The sequence below is a fragment of the Camelus ferus genome, chromosome 35, assembly GCF_009834535.1.
Source record: "Camelus ferus isolate YT-003-E chromosome 35, BCGSAC_Cfer_1.0, whole genome shotgun sequence".
Classification (NCBI taxonomy): Eukaryota; Metazoa; Chordata; class Mammalia; order Artiodactyla; family Camelidae; genus Camelus; species Camelus ferus.
In genome coordinates this window covers 13,170,696-13,194,643 of record NC_045730.1, presented here as the reverse complement: position 1 = coordinate 13,194,643, position 23,948 = coordinate 13,170,696, and the positions used below count along the sequence as shown (strand labels likewise).

General features: G+C 37.2%; 1 protein-coding gene and 1 pseudogene across 8 annotated transcripts in view; one reads left to right on the top strand and one right to left on the bottom strand.

The window, feature by feature from the left end:
• Positions 1-23,948, top strand: part of ANKRD26 (ankyrin repeat domain 26) — a 73,884-nt gene that overhangs the window by 13,773 nt on the left and 36,163 nt on the right. For 2 of the 8 annotated variants that reach the window (XM_032473632.1, XM_032473635.1), the window contains exons 8-18: positions 2,186-2,246; positions 2,335-2,534; positions 4,034-4,163; positions 4,622-4,683; positions 5,568-5,661; positions 7,409-7,507; positions 8,112-8,140; positions 8,327-8,399; positions 13,104-13,177; positions 14,189-14,343; positions 22,279-22,449. In XM_032473632.1, the coding sequence (XP_032329523.1) occupies positions 2,186-2,246; positions 2,335-2,534; positions 4,034-4,163; positions 4,622-4,683; positions 5,568-5,661; positions 7,409-7,507; positions 8,112-8,140; positions 8,327-8,399; positions 13,104-13,177; positions 14,189-14,343; positions 22,279-22,449 (1,148 nt within the window). The remainder of the gene's footprint in view (positions 1-2,185; positions 2,247-2,334; positions 2,535-4,033; positions 4,164-4,621; positions 4,684-5,567; positions 5,662-7,408; positions 7,508-8,111; positions 8,141-8,326; positions 8,400-13,103; positions 13,178-14,188; positions 14,344-22,278; positions 22,450-23,948) is intronic. The other 6 variants (XM_032473636.1, XM_032473634.1, XM_032473637.1 and 3 more) reach the window with 4 other exon arrangements.
• Positions 16,765-17,979, bottom strand: LOC102508361 (annotated as a pseudogene).

Genomic DNA, 23,948 nt, shown 5'->3' with positions numbered 1-23,948 from the left:
TATAGCCTATAGCATCTAGTTTTTTTTTTTTTTTTCTTGGATATTTTATATTTTGGCATCATAAAGTTGTTAGGAGAGAGTTTTTTTTTTTTCCCCCTCTCTCTATTTCTATCTTTGGTTCTGCATTAAGACTAAAATAATAGTTGAAATTGTAGAAATTTAGAAACTCAAATTGTTTCTCAAAATCCATATTTTAAAGGGATTCCTCTGTGTTTTCTAAATCATTCCAATGACTATAGTCAAAACTCTTCATCTAATTGAACAATACATGTTTCCCCTAAAATAATAACCAGCTCTCAAAGCAGAGACACTTAATAACCATATATAAAACCTACAGTTTCAGAATTTATTTTGTATTATAGTTTAAAAAAAATGTGCTCAAAGTCCTTGTGTCACATTCTAAAATTTCAAATTTCAGGCCCTTTGTAGCACAGTTATTTAAACATTCAGTTTATAGCCCCTGAATCAGTATAAACTGCTGGAGTTTAGGGAACATAATTGTGCATAATTGAGCACCTAGAATAAGGTCTTAAATGTAAGAAGCATTTAGTATTTTTTGAATGTGAATGAAGAGACAAATGGAATTCTGTATAAAGTTACAGGTAGTATAATATGCATACTATATCATAATTAAATCTATTTGAATTCTAAAATAAATAATAAAATAAATTTATATTTCCTTTGTTTAGGTTGTGAAAGTTCAGTTGTTATGATGAGGAAGTTTGTCATAAATAACAAGGAAATAAATAAGAAGTATATGATATATAGGAAAAAGGTTACAGTTTTTTTTTTTTCAGTATCCACCAATTGTGAGCTTAGAATTTTATATTAAAACTTCTTAAGCTTCTTTTTAGCCCCTTCTCATGTTCCCTTAAATATATCTTTTCAAGCCATGTATTCTCCTTAGAATTCTGATTACCAGTTCTTTCTCCAGGTGGAAAGTTTTTAAAAATCTTTCTTTAAAATCTTTTTTTCTCTCTGTCTAGTAACTATTCACAGCATTCAGGTAGTGAGAGATGACCATGTTCAATTGAATGACATTTTATTATGACAAAATTAAACTCTTTATTATGGCAGCATTTATAAACCAATAGTTGTAGAGTGATACAAACCAGTATTCTTAGGGATATACTATGAACAAACGTCTCTGTCTTATATATAATATATATTGACTTATTTATAAAATTTGCTGAAGAACAATATATATATACTTACATATATAATTTATATATTTTTTCTATATAAAAAAACATAAAATAGAAGCTTTTGTTCATAGTATGTCCCTAACAATACTGATATATCACTGATCTATTATATATAAATGCTGAAATATATATATTTCTCCACATACCTTGTTATATTTGTATTTTCCTTTTTTTCTTGCCTTAAGTTTGTCCTTGATGAGTCATGTCTCATTTTTTCTTTTCTTCCTCCTCCCCTACTTTTTTTCTTTTTAATGATTTATCCTTAACATAATTTTTCTTTGCAGAAAACACTACTTCAGTGTTTGTTCCTTCAGTCCATCTCGCTCTGCCTCTGTTGTGAGCTTATTTGGTTATGGCTTTCTGTTTACTATGTGTGTGACTTTCATTCATGAGTCATTGCTCCTCAGATTTACTCTTGTTTTTATTCCTCTTTCTTAGAAGGAGCTGAATTTGAACAATCATTTGCCTTTAGCTTTTTGACGAATGGAATAGAAGTAGCTTACACTGTTTGCTGTGCTAACTCATCCAAGTAAGATACTGCTAAAAAGTAAACTCTCATATTTCCCCCATGAGAGATAATTCACACATATATAAGTCATGCAAGCACATTTCAAAATATAACAATTACTTTAAATTTCTTAATGTTAGTTTTTTCAATAGGACTCTAAACTATCAGGGATAAGTTTTTGTTCTAGATCATTTTGGTCAAGAAAGTCATCTAATGGATACCATATTGTTTGTATAATAATCAATGAGGGGTAAGGAAAGTAACATTTTGGGACTCCTGAGGTCATCTCTCATAATCCTCAACCCATGAGAAGATGTAGGTTGGTAAATGTCAGAACCAGGATTTGAATCCGCATCCGAATGACTCCAAAGCCTGTGCTCTTTGTGTTAGATCATATAGAAATGCGGAATGTTATAATTATTTTATTCAAGTTCATACTTGTTATTCTTAAAGCTGTTATTTTCTTCTCTAGAATGTCCAGAAACCAAGTTTAACAAAGCTAATTTATGCCTGTCAGCAATCCAGGAAAAATAGTAAGTTATTTGAAGATTTTGCTCCTCATGTTTTCACTGATTTGAAATTACAGATATTTTCATGTACCCTACCTTGTTTTCACTATAGTAGAGGCAACATATGATGTTTTGAGACCAGGAACTAGCACCTTCTTTGAGGACAATAATTCTGATAGTAAAAATGAGGATGTGGTTGGAACCTTTCCCAAACCATCAGTCAAAGTCCCAGGCTGTTCTCATCCTGCCTGCCCATCACCAGAACCTCTTCAAAAACCTCTCAAGTCTTTGGCAGGCCTTGGTCTTACAAAGGTCAGTTGTTTTGTTTTTAACTTTTTCTTCCTGTGCTTTTTTCACATACCATCCCCCTGATTCTTATGATGATGAAAATGACCCCATACAGAAATGGAAGTCCTCAAGATCACGATAGAAAACAGTGTGATAACAAGAGAGATACATGTGCAGGACTGAGATTTGTAAAGGTCGGTGGCAGCAAACAGTTCTCAAATATGCCACTGAGAAAGGAAAGAATTAGAAAGCAACTAGAAAGAACAGCTAGGTGAATATGAAGATGGGGAGGAGTACAAAGGGGAAGGATTCATTTAAGAAGGACAAAATGAATATAAAGATGAATGAGGGTCAAGATGAGAGAGATTTTTTAAAAATTTATTTATAATTTTTTTGGTGGGGGGTGGTAATTAGGTTTATTTATTTATTTTTAGAGGAGGTACTGGGGACTAAACCCAGGACCTTGTGCATACTAAGCATGCAGTCTACTACTTGAGCTATACCCTCCCCCCAACACTGAGAGAGATTATTATACAAACACAGCAGAAATAGTGGGGTTAAGTGACAACAGGAACTCCACATTATAAAATAGGATCAAGATTATTTCAAATTCAATATAAGAAAAAGTCAGGTCATGGAAAAAAGTGTTCAGACTCTTCTGAGTGACATATAGTTGATTTTTATGAACAACAAAAAGAAAATTTGATCCTCACTCCCCCCCCCTTTTTTTTTGGTTATCAAAGTTAGTTGGGTTTTTTCAAATTGAAATATAGTTGATTTACAATATTTTGTTAGTTACAGGTGTACAGTAAAATGATTTGGCTATACATCTATCTATCTATCTATTTATCTATCTATCTATCTATCTATCTATCTATCTCTAAATTCTTTGTTTTTAAATTCTTTTCCATTGTAGTTTATTATAAGATATTGAATATAGTTCCCTGTGAAAGTTAGTTTTATTTTGAAGTTGTTTTTTTTTTTTTTAGAAATCCTCACTTTTAAATTAACAAAGCAATGTCTTATATTTAATCTAGCAAATTTTGTCTCTGAATTCCATTTCCAATACCTGTGTTCTAGTTTTCCAAGTGTCTTATTATGCTGTTTCACACCTCTATCTTTGGCTTAGGCTGCCCTTTCTAGAATCCACTTCACATCCCTCCTCTGTACTGAGTCTGTCTTTTAAGACACAGTCCGGTCTTCCCAGCATTCCCTGAGCTCTCCAGATGCAACAGACTCTTCTCTCCTTTGTGCCCTTACTGTATCCATTCACTTCAGTTTTAGAGATGTTGAATTATATTTGTCTGTGCTAATTTGTTTTCATGTATCTCCACCTGTCCTAGAATATAGAGCAGAATCTGTCTTTTATGCATATTGCCAGCTTCTCCCAGGATAGTGCCTATGATTTTATAGATATAGTAAATATTTGTCGTCTTCCTGATTGACTGAATGACCAAGTGTAGGAATATGATGTTTTCTGAAGTTGGGTTTTTGTTTTATTTTGTTTTGTTTTGTTTTTATAGGAAGGAGCAACAAAGCCAGAAATTGGAAAAAAAGAAAATGGTACTGAGACTATTGAAAGTGCTCCACAGGGGCAAACAGACCAGAACAAATTGACCTCTGTTGATGGAGCACACAAAAATAACAGAAGTGGTAAGTCAGTGAACATCTATGGATTTTTTTCTATGATTAAAAGCTAATATAAAGGAGAGGGTATAACTCAGTGGTAAAGCACATTCTTAGCATGCATGAGGTCCTGGGTTCAATCCCCAGTACTTTCATTAAAAAAAAAAAAAAAAAAACTAGTATAAAAAATCTGAAGTGTGTAGATCCAAATATGATATCCATTTCTTTTTAAGTGTTTTTCTTTTGCCACCTTTTTTCATAAGGAGCCCAACTGCAACCAAGTTTTTCTTCCAGAAAATGGTTCAACCTTCTGAAATTCGAGGGGAAAGTAATTAGGTTTATTCATTTATTTATATTTGGAGGAGGTACTGTAGATTAAAGCAGGACCTTGTGCACACTAAGCATGCGCTGTGCCACTTCAGCTCTACCCTCCCCCCTACAGTGGTAAATGTCCTCATTAATGTATCTGTGACTACATTTCATAGATATGATGTCAGCATTAGGATTAGGAGAAGACGAAGATATAGAATCACCTTGGGATTCTGAGGTATTGTCTTATTATTATTATTATTATTATTATTATTATTATTAATTATTTTAAAATATAAGCATTGAGTGCTGTTAAAACATAAATGGAGAGATACTTTGACTTTACTTTCTCACCTTTGCATTTGGCCATCAAAATTTTTTTCTAATTTTTTTTAACCTACAATTAATAAAATCATTCTGTGCTAAATGTCATACTATTGCATAGAACACTTCTGTTAATTTTCAAGACTCATCTAATGAAACTAGTGTATATGGCAAAAAAAAACCCCTGAGGCTTAGAAGTCATAGGAAATTGGTTTGGGTTTTGAAGTGTAGCGGATTTATAATGTTAGTTTCAAGTGTACAGCAAAGTGATTCCGTTATACAAAAATATGTATTTTTGAAAATGTCCTCTTCTTTTGTCGGGGAATGCAAAATGGAGTTAGGCATTTTGAAGTTAATTCTTTGTTGATATGTGCATGTGAGTCAATATTTTGTCTGTGAAAATACCTACTGTGGCTTTCCACGCTCAAGTTTAGAGTCAAGAGCCAAATGAATATAAAAGATGGCCTTGATCTAGAGAGTGCATGTGAAGTTTTCTATTTAAATGTTTGGGTTTCCAAGATGTGCTTCTTTTTTTTTATTATTATTATTTAATTATTTTATTTTGGCAGAGTGAGGTAATTAGGTTTATTTATTTTTAGAGGAAGTACTGGGGATTGAACCCAGGACCTTGTGCATGCTAAGCACAAGCTATACCCTTCCCCTGCTTCTCTTATTTTTAAGTCTAATTGCTTTTAAAGTAGGAATTTAAAAAGAAAATAAGGTAGGAAATGTGGGTATTTTCTTAGAAAGAGATTAGGAAATCTTTATGCAACTCATTGTTAATATTAATTTTAACAGAGTATCTCCGAGAGTCAACCACTGAAGTATGTTGATCATTTATCTGGAGCTGCAGGTCAAGGAGGAGACAATATATTAAAAGGACAAATAGAAGGTAAGAACTATTTTATAAAAAAGTCATTTAACAGAATGTTGATTTAAAACATGAATTCTGATACATTCTATCGGCCAAAGAAAATCACCTGTTGTAATGTACAGTGAGGAAAAAGATGAGAAAAGGAGGTAAATTGTATACTTTATCAAGTGTCAGCAACAGATTAGAGTGCTGTTCAAGAAGCTCAATTGTTAGTTTCCTTTTAAGATGCTCTGTGACCTGAGGACAGTCAGGAAATGAGGAGGAGGGAACGAGTGAGTGAAGTATGAGAGGCAGAGAGGAGGGGAGTAAATGAAGGAAAAGGAGGTGGGGGTCTGTGGCAGAATAGTTCTTTGGAAGAAGGAAGAGAAGAGTATTTGAAATGTGAGATGGATGTGAAGTGAGTTTCTTCCAGCACTAAAGCTTGTCCGAGAAGCACAGCAGAATGTTCCACTCCCCCGTCCCCCTCATCATTAGGAAGGCAGTGAGGACTGTGGTACCTGATCAGGCAGAGCTGGGTGTACCTGCCATGGTTGAGCACAGGCGTGTGTGGTCAGCTGTAAATGTCTGGACCTTTGTGTCATGCAGCGTGTTGCTGCCTTATAGGATGGTGTCTCATAGGTCAGCAGAAGAGAGTGGGAAAGAGGAAGAGAGCAGGGTGCGTTCCGGGGAGGTCAGGGGAGCTGGAGCCTGGTAGAGAGTTCGTTGGAAAGTCTGCAACTTCTGATGCAGCTTTTGGGAAGTGTTACAGTGAGGCATTTGAGGCTGGATTTCAGAAGGATCAGTTAAGTCCAAGTGCTGTAGAAGCAGACTCGGTATAGGCCAGAGTTTCTCAAATTTTAATAAGTCACCTGGGGACCTGATGAAAAGTGCACATTCTGAGCAGTGGGTCTGCATTTCTAACAAGCTCTCAGGTGATGCCCTTGTTGCTGGTCTTCAGACCACGCTCAGAGGGTAGACTTATGTTTAGAGGAATCTGGAAGAAGAGCAACTGGGGAGTTCAAGACATAACAGCATCAAGGAAAAGCATGATTTTGCTTTTCTTCCTGAGCACGTTTATAGCCAGAGGGAGGCAAAGACTTGAAGTACAAATTAGAGATGTAAGATACTGCTGCTAAGCAGAGAGGAAAAAGAAGTGGTGGAGATCATCTATCAAAAGAATAGAAAAGGGGAACAATTAAGACCACAGATCTAGAGGTACCTTTGGAGGGGAAAGGATACAGTGAAAGGCAGGAAGGAGGAAAAAAAGGCCGCAGGTAGGTGATTTTGGAATTGAGGAGGAAACTTGAGAGAACTCCTTTTTGATGGCATCAGTATATTTGCACTGAAGCAAGATTAGATCATTGCCACTCCAGAGAATGCTGGAAGCAGGAGGGGGGCTAGAATTGGGGTAAATCACAGCCACAACTCCTATCAGGCATCAAAAATATATGTTGCATTGGTATTTGTTTTTTAAATGAGATTAATTTGAATATAGAAATATTGGCTTTTTTTTTTTTAAGGATAGCTAATTTTTTGATAAGATAGTTGTTTCACAAAAATCCTTCTAAGTATTAGCATGATACAGCAAACCAAACTAATTTTGGAAACAAAAGAAATTAATAGAATTAATTCCCTAAATGCTAATATTGTTACTTTCAGTAAATACTATGCTGATTTTGAAATATAGAAGACTTAATATCTAATAATTCTGTGGCAGTTAAATTTATTTTTTCCTTTTTGATCATTGTATTTCAATATTGAAAACTTAATGTACATTATTTCTTAGATGTGTCTTATATACCTTCTTGCATGAGTGGATCAAGAAACCTTATGATGGCTAAACTAGAGGACCCAAGGAATGTAGGCATACCAGTAGCCCACATGGGTATGGAAAAAAATGAATATTTTTATGAGCTATTATTCTACAAGTGTGTATCCAAGCTGATCAATTCATCACACTTTGTCTGACGAGAAGTGAATTGCACATTCAAATGAACTGCCATCACAACTGTGGACTTCCTAAATTACAAGACAAATTGAAGAGCATGAGAAATACTTGTAGTCTAATGGTGTCAATCGCATTAAAGATACGCTGTTGCATTTTACCATCAGCTTTCACATTTGTCTTCTTGGAGCCATGATTTGTTCCTCTGATTAAAGCTCACTTTTCTCCTCATCAATCAGCATGTTCACATTAGTATATGTGCACTTTTCTATTTTATAAAGTCATTTGAAACATAATCGTACTTTTGAAATTTTAAGTGCATGTTTTGTTAAACCTATATTCTTGTTCTTTATTCAGTATCTATAATGGATTCATATTTCGGTCTTGTTGCTGTCCTAACTGCCCCTCAAAAACAAAACACCAAAACCTAATGTATTAATTTCCAAAGCAAGCATGAGGATTGCGCTCAGTACTAACTCTGCATGAATATATAGTTGGCTTTCATATTTACATGTAATTGATATGTGTCCCTTTTGGCTTTTAGATTCTACTGAAAAATATCCCCACTTGAAGGTAAGAACTTTTATACTTTTATCTTGAATTGTTTTTTAATGGGGTACTGGGAATTAAACCCAGGACCTTGTGCATGCTAAGCAGGCACTCTACCACTGAGCTAGACCCTCCCCCCCTTGAATTATTACTACAGATTGTATCAAATGTATATTATTTATTAATCAGTTTGTTTCAAAACCCATTCAGTGTGCAGTTGGAGTGAAGGATTCTGTTCCTAGTAAAACTGGAGGAATGAAGGATTTACAAGCATCCAGATCAGGTAAATTTTGCAGTACAAATTTAACTCTGAAAAGAAGTAAATTAAAATATTTGAAGTGCTCACAGTCTTCTCATTCCTAATCCTTTTTGTTTTTCTTGCAAATGTAATTGAAAGATGTGACATTAAATAAGGCAGATGTTATTATTGGTATCCTTGTTTGAAAAAAGATATTTACAAGCATGAGAAAAATAGACTTTTAAGATGTAAGCTTTAACTCAGATGTTTCTATTTATGTTGGGATACACTAAAGTTCTCAGTTTGGAATCCCTATACTTAGGGACTCTGAAAGATTAATTATTAGACACTAAGATTTTTCCAGTGTTTTAAAATGCTTAAATGAATTCTGACCTCTACATAGAGCTTCACTTGCTAACATGTCAGTCGTATTTCAAATTTAATAATTTCATTTTAGTATTGTTACATTGATGATGTTTATTTATTTATTCATTCACTCAGGGAGGTCCTGGGGATTTAACCCAGGACCTTGTATATGCTAAGCATGTGCTCTACCACTGAGCTGTTTCCCTACCCCCAAAGATCTTAAGCCAACCAGATGTTTTGATTAGCAGAGTGTGTGTGTATGTGTGTGGTGTCTTTGATTATTAAGAATGATGGAAGTAATTAATCATACCTTAATATTAGGTAGACATAATCTTTTAGAACAGTAATTTTGAAAATTTTTGGCTTTAGGATTTTTTTTTTTAAAGTAAAGTGAGGATTCATTAAGGCATGGATAGTACACTCTCAAGGGGAGAGCAGGCAGGCTCAGGTGAGCGGCTGCCTGGATTTTTTTATACTATTAAAAAATTGAGAGTTCTGAAGAACTTTTGTTTAAGTAGGTTGTATCCATTGATGCTTACTATATTAGAAAATAAAACTGAAAGATTTAAAATACAAGCACACACAATCACACATTCCTTTTAGCCATCAGAGCTATGATGTTATCACATGTCATGTCTCTGGAAACCTCCACTGCACACTTAACAGAGAATGAGAATGAAAATAGCATTGAGTATTAGTGTGAAAATTGTTTTGACCTCCTGGACTCCCTGGATGGAGGGAACTTGGGACTTCAGGGCTTCTCAGATGACACTTGAGAACTGCTGTTTTAAACTATATACAGGGTTCATGGGTGTGAAATGATAAAAGGGCCCTTGTGATGAAACGAGCTTTAAAGTTTCACTTCTACATTTCTTGCCTTTTTTTTTCTTTGACTTGTCTTAAAAAGTTTAAATCTGACAATTTAATTTTTTTTAAAAAGGAAAATATTTTTTTTATATATTTATTTCCTGTCTCATGGTACTCTGTGCTCTTTGGATCTAGTTTGTACCTAGACTTATGCTATTTTTATATGAAAAAAATTAGTCAGTCAAGGCTATCCTTATGTAAATTTATAAAGTTTATCCAAGGCTTAAGAAACAAGTTCTGAATATACTGGTACACTGAGGAAAGACCGTCTCATTGTAATTAAAGTAGTACCATACATTAAAAGATTTTTTAAAACCCATGTGTCTAGAACACAATACTGTCATGCATATTTAAACATCCAGTAAATGGTTAGACATAAATTTTGTTAATAAAAAACTTCATATGTTGAAGAATCATAATTATTCATAAAGCGCTTATGGAGTATAGAGATTGATGAGTGAATCCAAGTAAGTAATACCAGAAAATTAAAAGTAGAAAAAAATGAGAGACAGTAGTTACCTATATTAACAGCAATGACATGTAAAATACAATAAGCTGTGAAGGAGTAGTGTGTTTGGAGGAGAGGAGGACGTGAGGCTGCTGCTCTGGAGAGAGAACTGTGTTATTACTCATGTTCTGATAAATGGAAACTTTGTTTTCAGACTTTCCAGACTGGGATGCTACTAGTTTGAGCCTCAGTAATGAGACTTGTCAAACAGCCGGGCATTTGAAAGTTGATGATAAGTGTCCATTGGTATCACGATCAATGATCACAAATCAGTCAGCATCCACAGAATTGAGACAGATGACCTTAATAGATAAAGACAAGATTAGTATTGGAGCTGTGTTTCTGCTAGGGCATTCAGTGCTCCCTGACCTGTGTGAATCACAGCTGCCAGAAAGCAGAGAAAGCAAAGAAGGTAATGAAACAGCACAGAGAACTAGTAGTAGGCTACCTCTGCATGGCTTCACCATATTCTGACTTTGCAGAAATCATTTTGCAGCAAAATCTCCTTTGTGTTTTCTCTCTTTATGTAATCTACAACCAGACAATACCTTTTAGCATGACATTTGCATCCTTCTTCTGACCAAAGCAATGTGATAAATAGCAAAGAAAATCAGGAGAAAGTAAATTCATTTCATTTAGGCTAGTATTTAGTATACATGAGATTGGGCAGCAGGGTTATGTTTAGAACTTTGGGACTAGTAGGGAAATCTAGGTGGACATCCAAAGATTCAAGATATGGTGTCTTAGCTTTATTTTTACCTAGCTCTGAATTTAAAAATCTTAGTTACAACTGTATTCACTGTAACAAAAAAAACCTCTACGATTAAATATCAAAATATTTCTAGTATTTTTTATGACTGTCTGTATTTTAGAAGTGGCTTTCCCAGTGGTAGTGGAATTTGCTACACAGGACCTCCTTCTTAACTGTGTCCACATGGTATATCAACTTTAATGGATTAATAGGTCACAAAGGATATTGGTTTTTAAGGAGTCCTTTATCACTTAAAAATAATATATGGAATATCAATTCTAATTCTGCTAAGATAGCCAGTCTATTGATTAACCACATCTGATATGTGTTCTACTTTATAGACCAATTAGTTTAGTGCCCTTAATCAGTGATATGATCAGAGCTGTAGTAAAAAATCGTACAATATTATTTTTACTCCTATAATTTCATCTTCTTTTCTTCCCTTACCTGTAGAATTAATGTCATATTTACAAAAGATTCTCAATTATCTCCTACAGTAGTGACTACAAGCTATAAACTCACAGTTTTTTTTTAACCAAACAAGTGACTTGTTGGCTCTTATTTCTTCATGAGCTCGGGAGATCCAGAAAGCAGGACTTTAAACACCTACATGAGCTCCCTCAACACAGGAAGATGTGAAACAGAAAAACTACAAGAGAAATGGAAGCAACTGCAAATAGTTCATGTACATCATGTCTCTTCTCAGTTGATACCTTTTATAAAGTAATAAGCAGACTCTAGTTCTCCAGGGACCTAGTAGTCATGCATTTATTTATTTAATAAAATCATATTATTTTATTATTATAAATTTATTAAAATAAAATTTTAACTTATTTAGCCCTGATAATTTTATAGGCTAAATATTTCTGGAAACATTCTCTCAGTTCAGGCCTGCATCATCTTTTTTTTTTTTTTCATATTAATTGGCTTCAAATTTTTCTCCCTCCATTTATTTGTATGCCCTTTAAGTTAATCCCTCCCACAACACTTAGAGTGATCTATCTCAAGTGCATGTATGACCATGAACCACTCTTTAAAGCATATTAATCTCCAGGCATCTTACAGGGACAGGTAAGGCTTTCATGGTCTGACTTCTGCCTGGCTCTCCATCCCTAGTGCCCTCTGTCTGTCCTTTGCTCTGGTGTTCTGAGCTGCTTGTGATTCCCTCCTCACCTGCCCTGTATTTTACACAAATGTTGACCCTCTCATGTGTGTCTCTCCCTTCCTGCTCCAGCCTTGCGTGCTCTCTTCCTTTCCTGCCCTCTGTTCCTTGGAAGCTGGCTGACCTCACTGTTTAAGCCTCAGCTCAGGCATTATCTATAGAAAAGCCATCCCTGACATTCTTCTTTAAACCCCAGTGCCTACTACTAAAACAGGAACTTAATAAGTAATTATTGAGTAAAATAAATAAAAACTATTTATACAAAGATAATTTTAAGAGCTTGTCCTCTACAGTGTAGGAGCAAAGAGGATAGACATTTAAAGAAATAGTTTACAGTTCAGCTGATGAAGATATAATAGAATAATTTGTGATGTACTAAGGTAACTCTAAGGAAGAGATCCCAATTTCTCTGGGGAAACATAGCTATAATCAAGGAGGACTTCACGAAACAGGCTGAGACTTAAAAGATGAAAAGGAATTTGCCAGGAGAGTAGAGGAAAACATTTCAGATTAAGGAATTGATAGAAGCCTAAAAAATAATGGGGGGAGGGTGTAACTCAAGTCAGAAAGAGCATGCTTAGCATACACAAGGTCCTGGGTTAAATCCCCAGTATCTCCTCTAAAAATAAATAAGTAAACCTAACTCCCCCTCCCCCCAAATAAACTAAATAAATTAAATTAAAAAAATAGTAATTTTGGAAACCATGAATAATGTTGCTGTTGAAGCTTGGTGTGTTGTTAAAAAGGTACTATTATGAGGTAGAGAATAGAGTCTATTGTGACTTTGTATGATTGTTCTATATTTTAAAGTTTTGCTTTGTTTCTCTTTGTTTTGTTCGTGTCTGGTGGATGAATTTGTGAATGAAACTTTGAGATGTTTGTATGCCTTTAATCTGGAGACATCTAGTATTTCCCAAATAGTTTGTTGAAGTTTTAGATAATTATAAGTATTTCTTAAAGAAGTAACTATTCAGCTAAAGATTGAGCTTGAACTGTCAATTGATGAAATTTTTTTTAACCTACTTTTATAAAGATTATGCCTTTTATCTAACTGTTTTAAGTAGTTAATTTTAACTAAATGTATACATTTGTCAGCAGAACTAGACTTAGAAATGACATCCGAGGAAGAGAAAGAAAGAGTTGATGGAAGTGAAAATAACCACTCACAGGTATGTAAAAATGTAAATTTAAATTTCTGGCTTAATACTGTTTTCAGTGCTGCAGTAACATAACACAGGTCAAAAGAAATCGCCTTTCAAACTAGCCTTTTAGAGTCAATAGATAGTAATTTAATATTTAGTTTTTATAGCATTTTATTTAGTTACAAACTTAAAATATTGTTAGGATCTATAATAATTTATAGATAAACTCCCAGTGGTCCAAAATTTGCAGTTTCAAATTGCCAGTCATTAATGCCAAGATGAAAGATTTATTCTGTCCTGTGATCTCTATGTAGTTAACTTCAGAATCTATAATCAGGGAGAGCATGGGGGTCATAGAGTCAACCCAACTGCCTACTAAGAGAATCAAACCCCCCAGAATTAGACTTTTGTTATCAGGGAACAAATAGTAACTTTCTAATTTATTTCATTTCAGGGTAGGAAATCAGTAAATATTATTAAAAATTCTTTTATTCACTCTTATTAGTGGATATTAGAATATAACATAACTGGATGGAAGCGGAGAATATGTATTGATATATAACACTATCATAATATATAATTTGCATTAAAATTTAGGAATTTGTTCCTCTTTCTGACTGATGTTATTTGATTTTGGCTCCTAGTAATTTAAAGTTTCCTATTCTCCAGTTATTAGTCCTTAAAAAAAAATCTTCACATGTACTGGAGGGGCTAACTATTTAAGGTATGTGAGGTGAAATATTTTTTAGTGAGGAAGCCTTTGTAACATAAAAAATCTAATCTCCCAATTAATTCTTGGTAAATTTAACATGTATGAATTGTTTAGTTCAAACAAACAGTGACAAAAGTAGGTTTGTGAGTTCATGTTTCTCCCCTATTTCAGGCTAAGGCAAGTTAATTTTCACTTCTTAGTTTAAGAGTAACTTAAATCAGGGCAAACTTTGAGTAAAATGATAAAATGAATGAAAACAAAAAACAAAAGTCTGTATAATGAATAAAGTAATAATAATTATCCTTCATATCAAACTTTCATTAAAGGTTGAAGAAGAAAAGGAGAAGCACAGAAGTAGTGAAATGGAAGGATCAGGAAACATGTGTGATGCCAGTGAGGACAGTGGATTAATTCAGCAGAGCAAGAATGGAAAAACTAACAACCAGCAGTTTCCTACTGTGGAGAATGGAGATTCTGATAGGTAAGCCTATATCAACATTTAACAATAGATAGTTGTTATTTTCCTATAAAATGACTTCTATTTGAGCTAATGTTCATGATTAATAGATTTTGTATTTCACTAGGGATATAGTTATTTTTAATACTCTTGCCCTTTTGCCTTAATCCTAGAGTTAATTGCTTAACATGCCTCCATATTACAGTTTTAGAGTATTCTGGATTTGACTGTTTATTTACTCTTACCAGTGCATGATATATTTTCATATATTTTATGTTACTAGTTAGCATCCTTTCCTTTCAGCTTGAAGACTCTTTTCAGCAGCATTTCTTGTGAGGCAGGTCTAATGGTGATGAACTCCCTCAGCTTTGGTTTGTCTGGGAAACTTTCTTTATCCATTTCTGGAAGATAACTTTTCTGGATAGAATATTCTTGGTTGGCAGGTTTTTTTTTTTTTTTTTTTTTAAAGCACTGTGAATATGTCAATCTACTCTCTTGAAATCCGTTGATAGACTTATGGGGGTTCCCTTTTAATTTACAGGCCTTTCTCTTGCTATTTTAAAGATTCTCTTTGTCTTTGATTTTTGATGGTTTTATTGTAATGTCTCTTGGTGAGGATTTCTCTCTTTCTTTCTTTCTTTCTTTCTTTCTTTCTTTCTTTCTTTCTTTCTTTCTTTCTTTCTTTTCTTTCTTTTCTTTCTTTCTTTTCTTTTCTTCCTTCCTTCCTTCCTTCCTTCCTTCCTTCCTTCCTTCCTTCCTGGACAGCTTTTATTGCTATCAGAGGCTTTTGCCATCAGTACATGGTTCTGACTGCAATACCTTCTTCAGACCATGCAGGGAACTCAGGATCCAAAAGTTGTTAAGAGAAATATAAGTAGGCTGGGGATGCAGGGGGATTAACTTTTATCAAGAAAATCCTAATAGCTTAACATAAAACTAGGGCACTTAATTCAGTTATTACATGTCACCCAAATCAGAGAGCTGCCCCAACATCTAGACAGCCTCTCCTACTGATTATAAATGAGTGAACTGATCAGTTGTCAAAAAAAAAAAAATCAATTTTAGTTGTTACAGAACATGTTTCTTTGATGAGCATCTGGATATATTAACTTTATCAAATTCTTTTATACAAACGTCAAAAATGCTTTCAATAAATCTGAGTGTCCTAATCACATGCCACTTTCAAGCTTCAATTTAAAATAAACAAAAATGAAAATAATTTTGTTTCCAAACTCTAGAAATTAAAATGAGACAAACAAAAATCAACATGGTCATGGGAATCCTTTTTCTATTACTACCTCTGATTCATATGAGGCAATTCTGAAGTAGCTTTTTCTTTGAATTACTTTGAATCATGGACTAAACATGGCTGTTATATGAATAATTTGTTCACTAAATTGTTTTTTTAAAATATTTTTTATTGATTTATAATCATTTTACAATGTGTCAAATTCCAGTGTTCAGCATAATTTTTCAGTTATTCATGGACATATACACACTCATTGTCACATTTTTTTCTCTGTGAGTTATCATAACATTTTGTGTATATTTCCCTGTGCTATACAGTGTAATCTTGTTTATCTATTCTACAATTTTGAAATCCCAGTCTATCCCTTCCCACCCTCCACCCCCCTGGTAACCACAAGTCTGTATTCTCTGTCTGTGAGTCTATTTCTGTCTGTATTTACGCTTTGTTTTTGTTTGTTTTTGTTTTTTAGATTCCACATATGAGCGATCTCATATGGTATTTTTCTTTCTCTTTCTGGCTTACTTCACTTAGAATGACATTCTCCAGGAGCATCCATGTTGCTGCAAATGGCATTATGTTGTCGGTTTTTATGGCTGAGTAGTATTCCATTGTATAAATATACCACCTCTTCTTTATCCAGTCACCTGTTGATGGACATTTAGGCTGTTTCCATGTTTTGGCTTGTTCACTAAATTGTTAAAAAATAATTTTGAGGGTTTCGTCATCAGTGGAAGTCAGGTGATAGATCAACATACATAAAATTATTAAGTGTTCAAAGAAGGAGAACAAAACAAGACAAATATTAAATCAGGATTCTGCGACAAGATTTGCTAGCTAGGAATTTTAGAACTTAAAAAAGAAAAGACTGAATTTCTGACACAGGGTAATCTACATTACATTTTACAGAGAAAAGTGGAACTAACAAATACTACAAAAATTTTTTTAGTTAAAATTTTAGTTAAAATTTAGTTAAAAAAATTTTTTTTGATCTTGAATTTTACACTGTTTTTGGTCTTTAAGTGCTTAAATAATGTTGAATTATAATTAGCCATTCAAATAAACAGGGATTTTTTTCTGGCTCATTTCGAATCAGCCTCATAAGTTTTATATAGCCTTTATATAGCCTCTCCTGGTTTTCCACGTTCCCATCCCCAGAGTCATCTTCCTTAGTTTGCACTTGAAGGTGACACTTGAAGCTACATGACAGAAACAGGCTGCAAAGGTGGACCAGGGGAAGTATGTCCCTCTTGCCTTGATAGATCAGTGTCACACACAGAACCCCCCATTTTTCTGAAGCATTATTTTCATTATGGAGCCATTTGATCGCATCGTGGAAGTTGTCCACTTCCGTTTCTTCTGTGGTGCACGTAGCAGGGGTGTGCTTGCACCCATTGGCAGCTGGGAGATGATGGCAGAAGGCTGCTGGACCTCTGACTGGCACTTCTGGTTTGTTGTTGTCCTTGGAGAAATCTGGGCCTAGGGCAGAGGAGGGATGTAATCGGAACAGTCCTTTGTCACAGGTCACCAGGGTGTATTGGAGGGGATGGTAGACATAAGGAATTTCGAGGCAGGGAAGACTGCAGAGTAGAAAGGTGACGTGCATCAGACTCCCGACAGTGGGTCAGCTGGGAGCTATCCATCTGTGCTTCCTGAAGCCTTTCAGTTGTAAGAGGAAGCCCATCAGAAATGATTTTTTCTATTTCCAGACTGACCATGGCCAGAGTAAGCATGGATCCTTTGAATTGCAGAAGTTGGCTGCAGGCCCTACAGTGAAGTAGTTGCTTGGTGAGGACAGCCAGATGTTGAGATGGGCTCAGTCTGGGCAAACTAAAAAGTAACTGCGGCCCAGTTGACACTGCAGTGGCGTGGAAAATGTGAAGAAAATCCGGGGTGTGCCTGTGCAAAGGTCCCAATTCAACTTGTCCAGAACGACTCTCTCCCTCCTCAGAATCCCGGAGGAAGAACACCCACAGAAACTCTCTCCTGCCGACACCTTCAGTGCTGGGGTTCTCGTCCTCCTCAGCAGCCCTGGTAGCTAGGAAATCACAGCTGATTGCAATACAACTCATGTATTTTGGGTGGGCCTTTACAGTAGCTAAGAATCTGTCCAAAGACTACCAGCCAGCGCAGATGTTTCTGGGCAAAGATCGAATCAGTACTTGAGTTTGGCCAACCACTGAATCACTTCCTCTCTCTGGGCTAGAGAAACATTCTGATTTGGAGGCATTTTCTGCACATTCACCTTCTACATCTGGGCTTCCCTAGAGATTGCCTTTCCAACATGAAAGACAATCTCTGGTTTTCCAAAGGCCCTGGAAGCTTCATGATGTCCTTTGGCTCTGCCTGCCACCCAGCTCGATGTAGGGACCTTCTCCTCCTTCCCCTCCCCTTCCCTCCTCTCCCCCTCCACCCCCCAGTCCCCTCCCCTCCCACACCTCTTCCTCCCCGTCCCAGGGCCCCTTCTCCCCACTCCCCCCCCCACCCCGCAGAGCTAAAGCGGGTTCTTCCAGTGGCGGTTACTGGCAGTTACCGCCTCATTTTCCTCAGTGGGGCGTGCTGGACGAGGATGAGCAGACCGAGTTGGAGGAAAGGGGGACCCGGCCGGAGGGCGCTGGCTTCGGCCACATGGCCGGGGACCGTGGGGCAGACAGCGAATCCCAGTCCAGAGGCCGGCGGCCCCGCTCCTCCAGTGGCAACGGCTGGTGCCAGGGGTGGGGATGGGGTTCCCTGTCGCCGGAGGACAGCGAGGCTGGGAGAGGTGAGGGTGAGACCAGCTCTTCCCCCACCACCCTGTGGGGAAGTGCCTCCCAGGGGACCTGGGGAAAGGGAGGGGTAAGGGGAAAATGGAAAACAAAGAAGGGGAAATAGGAAAACGCCGGGCCGAGGCGCTGCCCCGTGCGCTCGAGGCGCTCGAGGTGCGCGAGGATGCCTTTCAGTTGAGTTTGGTGACCTATGCGCTTTAGGACCTGGGATATCCAGATCTCCCCCTGGGTTTAGGAAGTTCGCAGCCATTTTTTCTTTAAATAAGCTTTCTGCCACCTTCTCCATATCTTCTCGTTCTGGAACTGCAATAATTTATGAATTATTTCTTTTGATGGTATCTGGTAATTCACGTAGGTTTTCTTCACACTTTTTCATTTTTTTTTCTTTCCTTCTCTGACTGGATAATTTCAGAGCTCCTATCTCTCTTTTTTTTTTTTTTAACTTTTTTATTAATTTTTTTTTGTTTAATTTCTTTGTATTTTTTTCCTGCAAGACTTGGTGTTGGTGGCACTGTTGTAGTTTATCTTCAATCCCAAATTCCATGAAATAGAAATCAGAAGTAAAGGTTGAGAGGGGAGGAAGGAGGGAGGCAGGCCAAGGAGCAAACAGTTTGACTAGAAAAAAGAAGAGGTTGTATGTGGTGGGCATTCCCAGGCAAGGCCATTTCTTGAGGGAGGGGGTTGGCAGGCAGCTTGCATTTGCCTCATGCAGGGGAGGGAGGAAAGATCCTCCAGGGACCAGACAGTCCCCTCCTTCCTAGGGCTTCCTGCCCCCAGGGGAAAAGCTAGTACCTGGGATCAGCCACCACCTCAAACAGGGCTCTCCACCCACCTCGCACCCAGGGTTGACTCCCACCTCTGCCCTGCCTGGAGAGATTGGCTTCCTTTGATCAGCCTCCTTCTGTTGTTTTCCCATTTCACAAGATTCTGATATGTTAGGGGAAGGGATGTAATCCATTTAGAGACTACTAAACAGCTTCTTCTGCCCTGTAAGCTCCTATTACTTTGTTCAGTCTCCAGAATTGCCTCCCCCCTTCCCCCACCCCCACTGCCAGAGTTGGGGAGTGGGGTCCTTGCTCAGCTGCCTCTAACCCTCTGCAGTAGAAATGTCTTCTTCAGGCCCCTCAGAAATTTAATCAAAGGCCACAAGTGAGTCCAGACCAACCAAATAAAGTTTTAGGGGGAGAGAGAAGGGTGGGAGAGGTCAGGGTGTGGACTTGGCCACATTGGACATTTTCCTTCCTTTACACATTGCTCTTGACGTGCCGTGCCACCCTAGGGGGTGGGACGAGGGGCTGGCTATTGAGGAAAGAAAGAGGGAGAAGATGCTGGGGAGCACTTGGATTTTTCATTCCCCTTATTTCCTTCAGGGAAGGATGGAGTTAGGCAAGACCCTAGCTCAGTGCCTGGAGGTGAGGTAGGATCCTCCAGGGTCAGAGATGGAGGCTGCAACCCCTCCAGCTTTTTCACGAGGCCTCAAGAGGGATGCCAGGCCCCTTGGGTCAGGGAGTCACAGCAGCTCAGCCAGTGCCTTGCCCAGTATAGTCTTCCCCAGTATATAGTATACCCCTCTCAATTTTCTTCTTCCTTTTCACTCAGCTTCCAGGAGACTCCTCAGGACACCAAACCCCCACCCTCATTGAAGTTCAGGTCTAAAGAAAAGGTGGGGAGGGGGCAATGGTCTGACTTAGAATTGTATGTCTTAGAGAAGAGAGAGACTCTGAGGGAGAAAAGCCCTTCATATGTAAACAATCTAGAGAGAGAAGGGGTGGATGGGGAAGGAAATGGGGACGACAGAGAAGGAGCCAGAGGAAATGAGAGAATCTGAAAGAAGGAAGGGAAAGAAAAAGCAAGAGATAGAAACCGAGAGGGACAGAAAATAAAGCAAAGGGAGAAGAGAAAGAAAGATAGGAGAAAAAACAACCAGGAGTAGGAAGAGAAAAAGGCAGGTCAGAGGAATGAACAGGCAGCGACCGAAGCCAGAACTAGGCCAGGAAGGAGCCTCAGATGAGGAGCTGGGAGAACAGGAACGCCAGGCTGAGGTCCAGGAGGGCCACGGCTCCCACCACCAGCAGGTTGGCAGCTCCCGGCTGGGCGGGCCTTTAGGTTGCGGCAGTCTCCTCAGCCTCTTCCACCAGGCACCCTGCTTCCGGACTCCTCGAAGACAGGCCGCTCAGGACTGGGGAGGTCATGGGCTCTGGTCCTGAGCCTCCTGGGGTCCTCAGCTGAGGCAAGGGTTCTTCATCCTCCCCCTCCTCTCCAGAAGAGAGGAGAGGGTGGGGAGCGGAGGAGACTAGAAAGAAGAGACAGTGGCGATGGTAGCGTTGGGGGGCGGGGATGCCTGGGCAGAAAATGATGGATGCCTGCTAAACCTGGGATGAGGGAGGAGGCGAGTAGAGAGGAGAGTGAGAGGCACGGAGAACCCCAGGGTAGAAAGAAACCCTGGGATGCGGGCAGGGAGTTGGGTGAGGCTGAGGGGGCAGAGTTCCTATCTCTTAACCACCCATTCTTGCTTCTGCTTGATCCACTCTACTGTCAGTGCTCTTTCTTGCATTTTCCCTATCATTCAATGTATTCTTTAGCTCCAGAATTTTCATTTGGTTCTTTTTTTTTTTTTTTTTTTTGGTTTCGATCTCTTTGTTAAACTTCTCATTTTATTTATGTATCTTACTGATTCTGTTGCAGTCTTTCTGTGTTTTCTTGTAGCTCACTGAGTGTCCTTAAAACTACCGTTTTGAATCCTTCATGGGTAGATTGCAGATCTCCATGTCTTTGGGATTGGTTCCTGGAAGATTATTATGATCCTTTGGTGGGTCATTTTTTCTTGATTCTTCACATTCCTTGAAGTTTTGTATTGCTGTCTTTGCACTGGAAGTAGCAGTCACCTCTTCCAGTCTTTAATAACCGCCCTCTCCAAGGTGTCTAGACTTGTATTTTTTTGCTCCAGTGGTGTGCTGGAACTTCTCTCCTGGAAACATGGATTTCCACAAAGGCTCTCTTGTCTGTGTGTGATTATCTAAGACAGTGTTTTCCAGGGGTTCCCTGGACATGGTAAGAGTGGCTGGAGCTAGTTCATGAGCCATGCAGGGTCTGCAGCTGGGATGTGGTCTGTATGTCTGTTTCCTGACACATGGGTGGGCAGGACTCTTCCCAGGTCCCTTAGTGTATGGTGCCAGATCCCACAACTCCTGCAAAGCCACCTTGTTTGTGGATGGATGCCAAAGTGTTGAGGGGACATGATAAGGTACCTTTTTCAGCCATGATGCTGATGTTACCCCAACATGTGTTTTAAAAGTAAATGTTTCCCCTCAAGGTATTTCCTTGATTTATTCTTTCATGTTGTATGTACTTCATATTATTTTTTAAAAAATCATTTAAAGTAATCATTATTATATTTTAAAACAGAATAGAAAATTATAGTACAAACCTAATTATTACTCCCTTGTGTAAGAGTCATTGCTTTTAGGCAGTGAACTCCAGCTTTTTTTTAGTGTAGCATTTGATTTTGTTCAGAGTTTCTTCCCAGGCTCATCTCTCTACTTGGCTTCCATGTATTTTGTATTCTTCCTTCCAATTTCCTAGGACACACCTAGATGCCATGTGTCTAATCTTTGTGCTCACATTATAATCTCTAAGTAGAATAATTTTCTCCCATTTCTTTTCCTCATGACCTCCTATTTATTTCCCCTCTTCTGTAAAGGCTTCTTTATGCTCAGTTGTTGCTTTCCATGTGTCAGCTCTTACATATCACATTGTATCATAATTGTATATCTGTCTTTGAAGCAAGAATTTATATTTCCTTGCATATGGTTGCTACTTCATAACTGTTTTGTGAATTAATAAATGACCTAAGATGGGTAAGAGCTGGAATTTTACGAAAAATTTTTTTTATTTATTAGTAGAATTATTTTTCAAAAAATTGGGTTTTTAATGGATTTTTTTTTAAAGTAGCAGTCCTGGCTTGGATATGAAGGAATTAAAGAAAAATGAAAATGAAAAATGGACATCCAAAGCATCTGTGATTTCACCAGTGTTTGAGAAGGCTGACTCACTGGCTGGTGGTCTCCTACAAGAGAATGATGACAGCAGTTTAAGTGAAGTACATCAAGATGATGGCAGGTAAAATCTACAAATTCTTTATTTCTAGGTGAAGAAATATGAGCAGTGATTACCTTCTCTGGATATAGAACAGCAGAATATAGTGGACAGGCCAAGGCAACAGAATTCTCAACTATCTCAGACAAACACTGCCGAGAGGTTAAGATGAAGACAAATGCCTTTGACCGGAAGTAGTTTCAATAAATAGTCCCCATGGAAGCCGGGCTGTAGTGAATCCGTGTAAACAGCTCCTTAGAGAACATTCACTGGAAAGGCAGGAGAGGACTGGATGGTAGCTGAAGAGGAATGTGGGGCTCAAGGGAGTTTAATGTTTAGATGATAGTTTTTAGAGCATGTCTGTATGCTGTTGGAAATGATTCCATAGAATCATTTTTCAAGTTAATCTTGTTTGCATTTCCAGTATTAGAAAGTGTATTTATTGTCTTACATTATCTTTAAAATATTACAGTAAACTAATTATCCATAACACTTCTATTCATGTATAGTTTTATGGTTAGGGCTTGTTCATTGGTTCTGAAGTGTAATATTCTTACACAATTGAATATGCAGATAATGACTTAAAAGTTACACTATCATACATAGATTTTTAAAAATTATATATTCATAATAACTATACAAACACTTAGGCCATACTGAATAGGATTTAATCATTCCTTGATGAATCTAGATGTTATAGTGTCTTTGACAGTATCATTATGAGTGTCTATGGTTTTGTATGGTATTCTAAGATACCAGATTAACTTAATATTTGTTTAGATTCTAGGGAAAAGGGGAAGATTTTGTTTATATACAATAGAATAATAAACTATTAATAATTTATCACAATGTTTACTTTTGGAGTACTAAGTTCTAAATTACAAAAGCCATCATTCTTGTACCAAACGTGTCATTAACATGTTTTGTTTGCTCCATAAGGACATGTCAAATGCATAAATAAACAGCTGAATGGATAATGAATGCCTGCTGATAAATTTCTTTAGCAAAAGAAAATCTTTATTGAAAGTAGATTTCCAATATTGCCTAGGTCTAAAGTCTTTTTATTTTTAAAAAATAGGTGTAAGATTCAGAAATTGTTATTTATAATTACAGCTAGACATGGAATGATAATGTAGATTAATTTGCTATGATATTACTTAAAAACACTTAAAAATAAATATTATTTTCTTGGCATATTGTGAACCACAAGTATTGAAGCCAGATTGCCTGGGTTGAAATTCTGGGCAGACAAAGGGGCTTAGGCAAGTGACTTAGCCTTTCTGTGCCTCATCTTCTTTCTGGGTAAAGTAGCTAATGTATTACCTGCCTCCCAGGATTGTTGTGAGGATTAAATGCCTGTAAGACATGTAAAGTGCTGATAATCATGCATAGCAGTTTTATATTAAGTCCTCCAAAGCTAATATCATGATTATTAGGAAAGAGTTTCTTTCCTATAAGGACTTAAATAATACTTTCCAAATAGGCTTTAGTGCCATAAAATCTAGTTTTTATTGAAAATGACA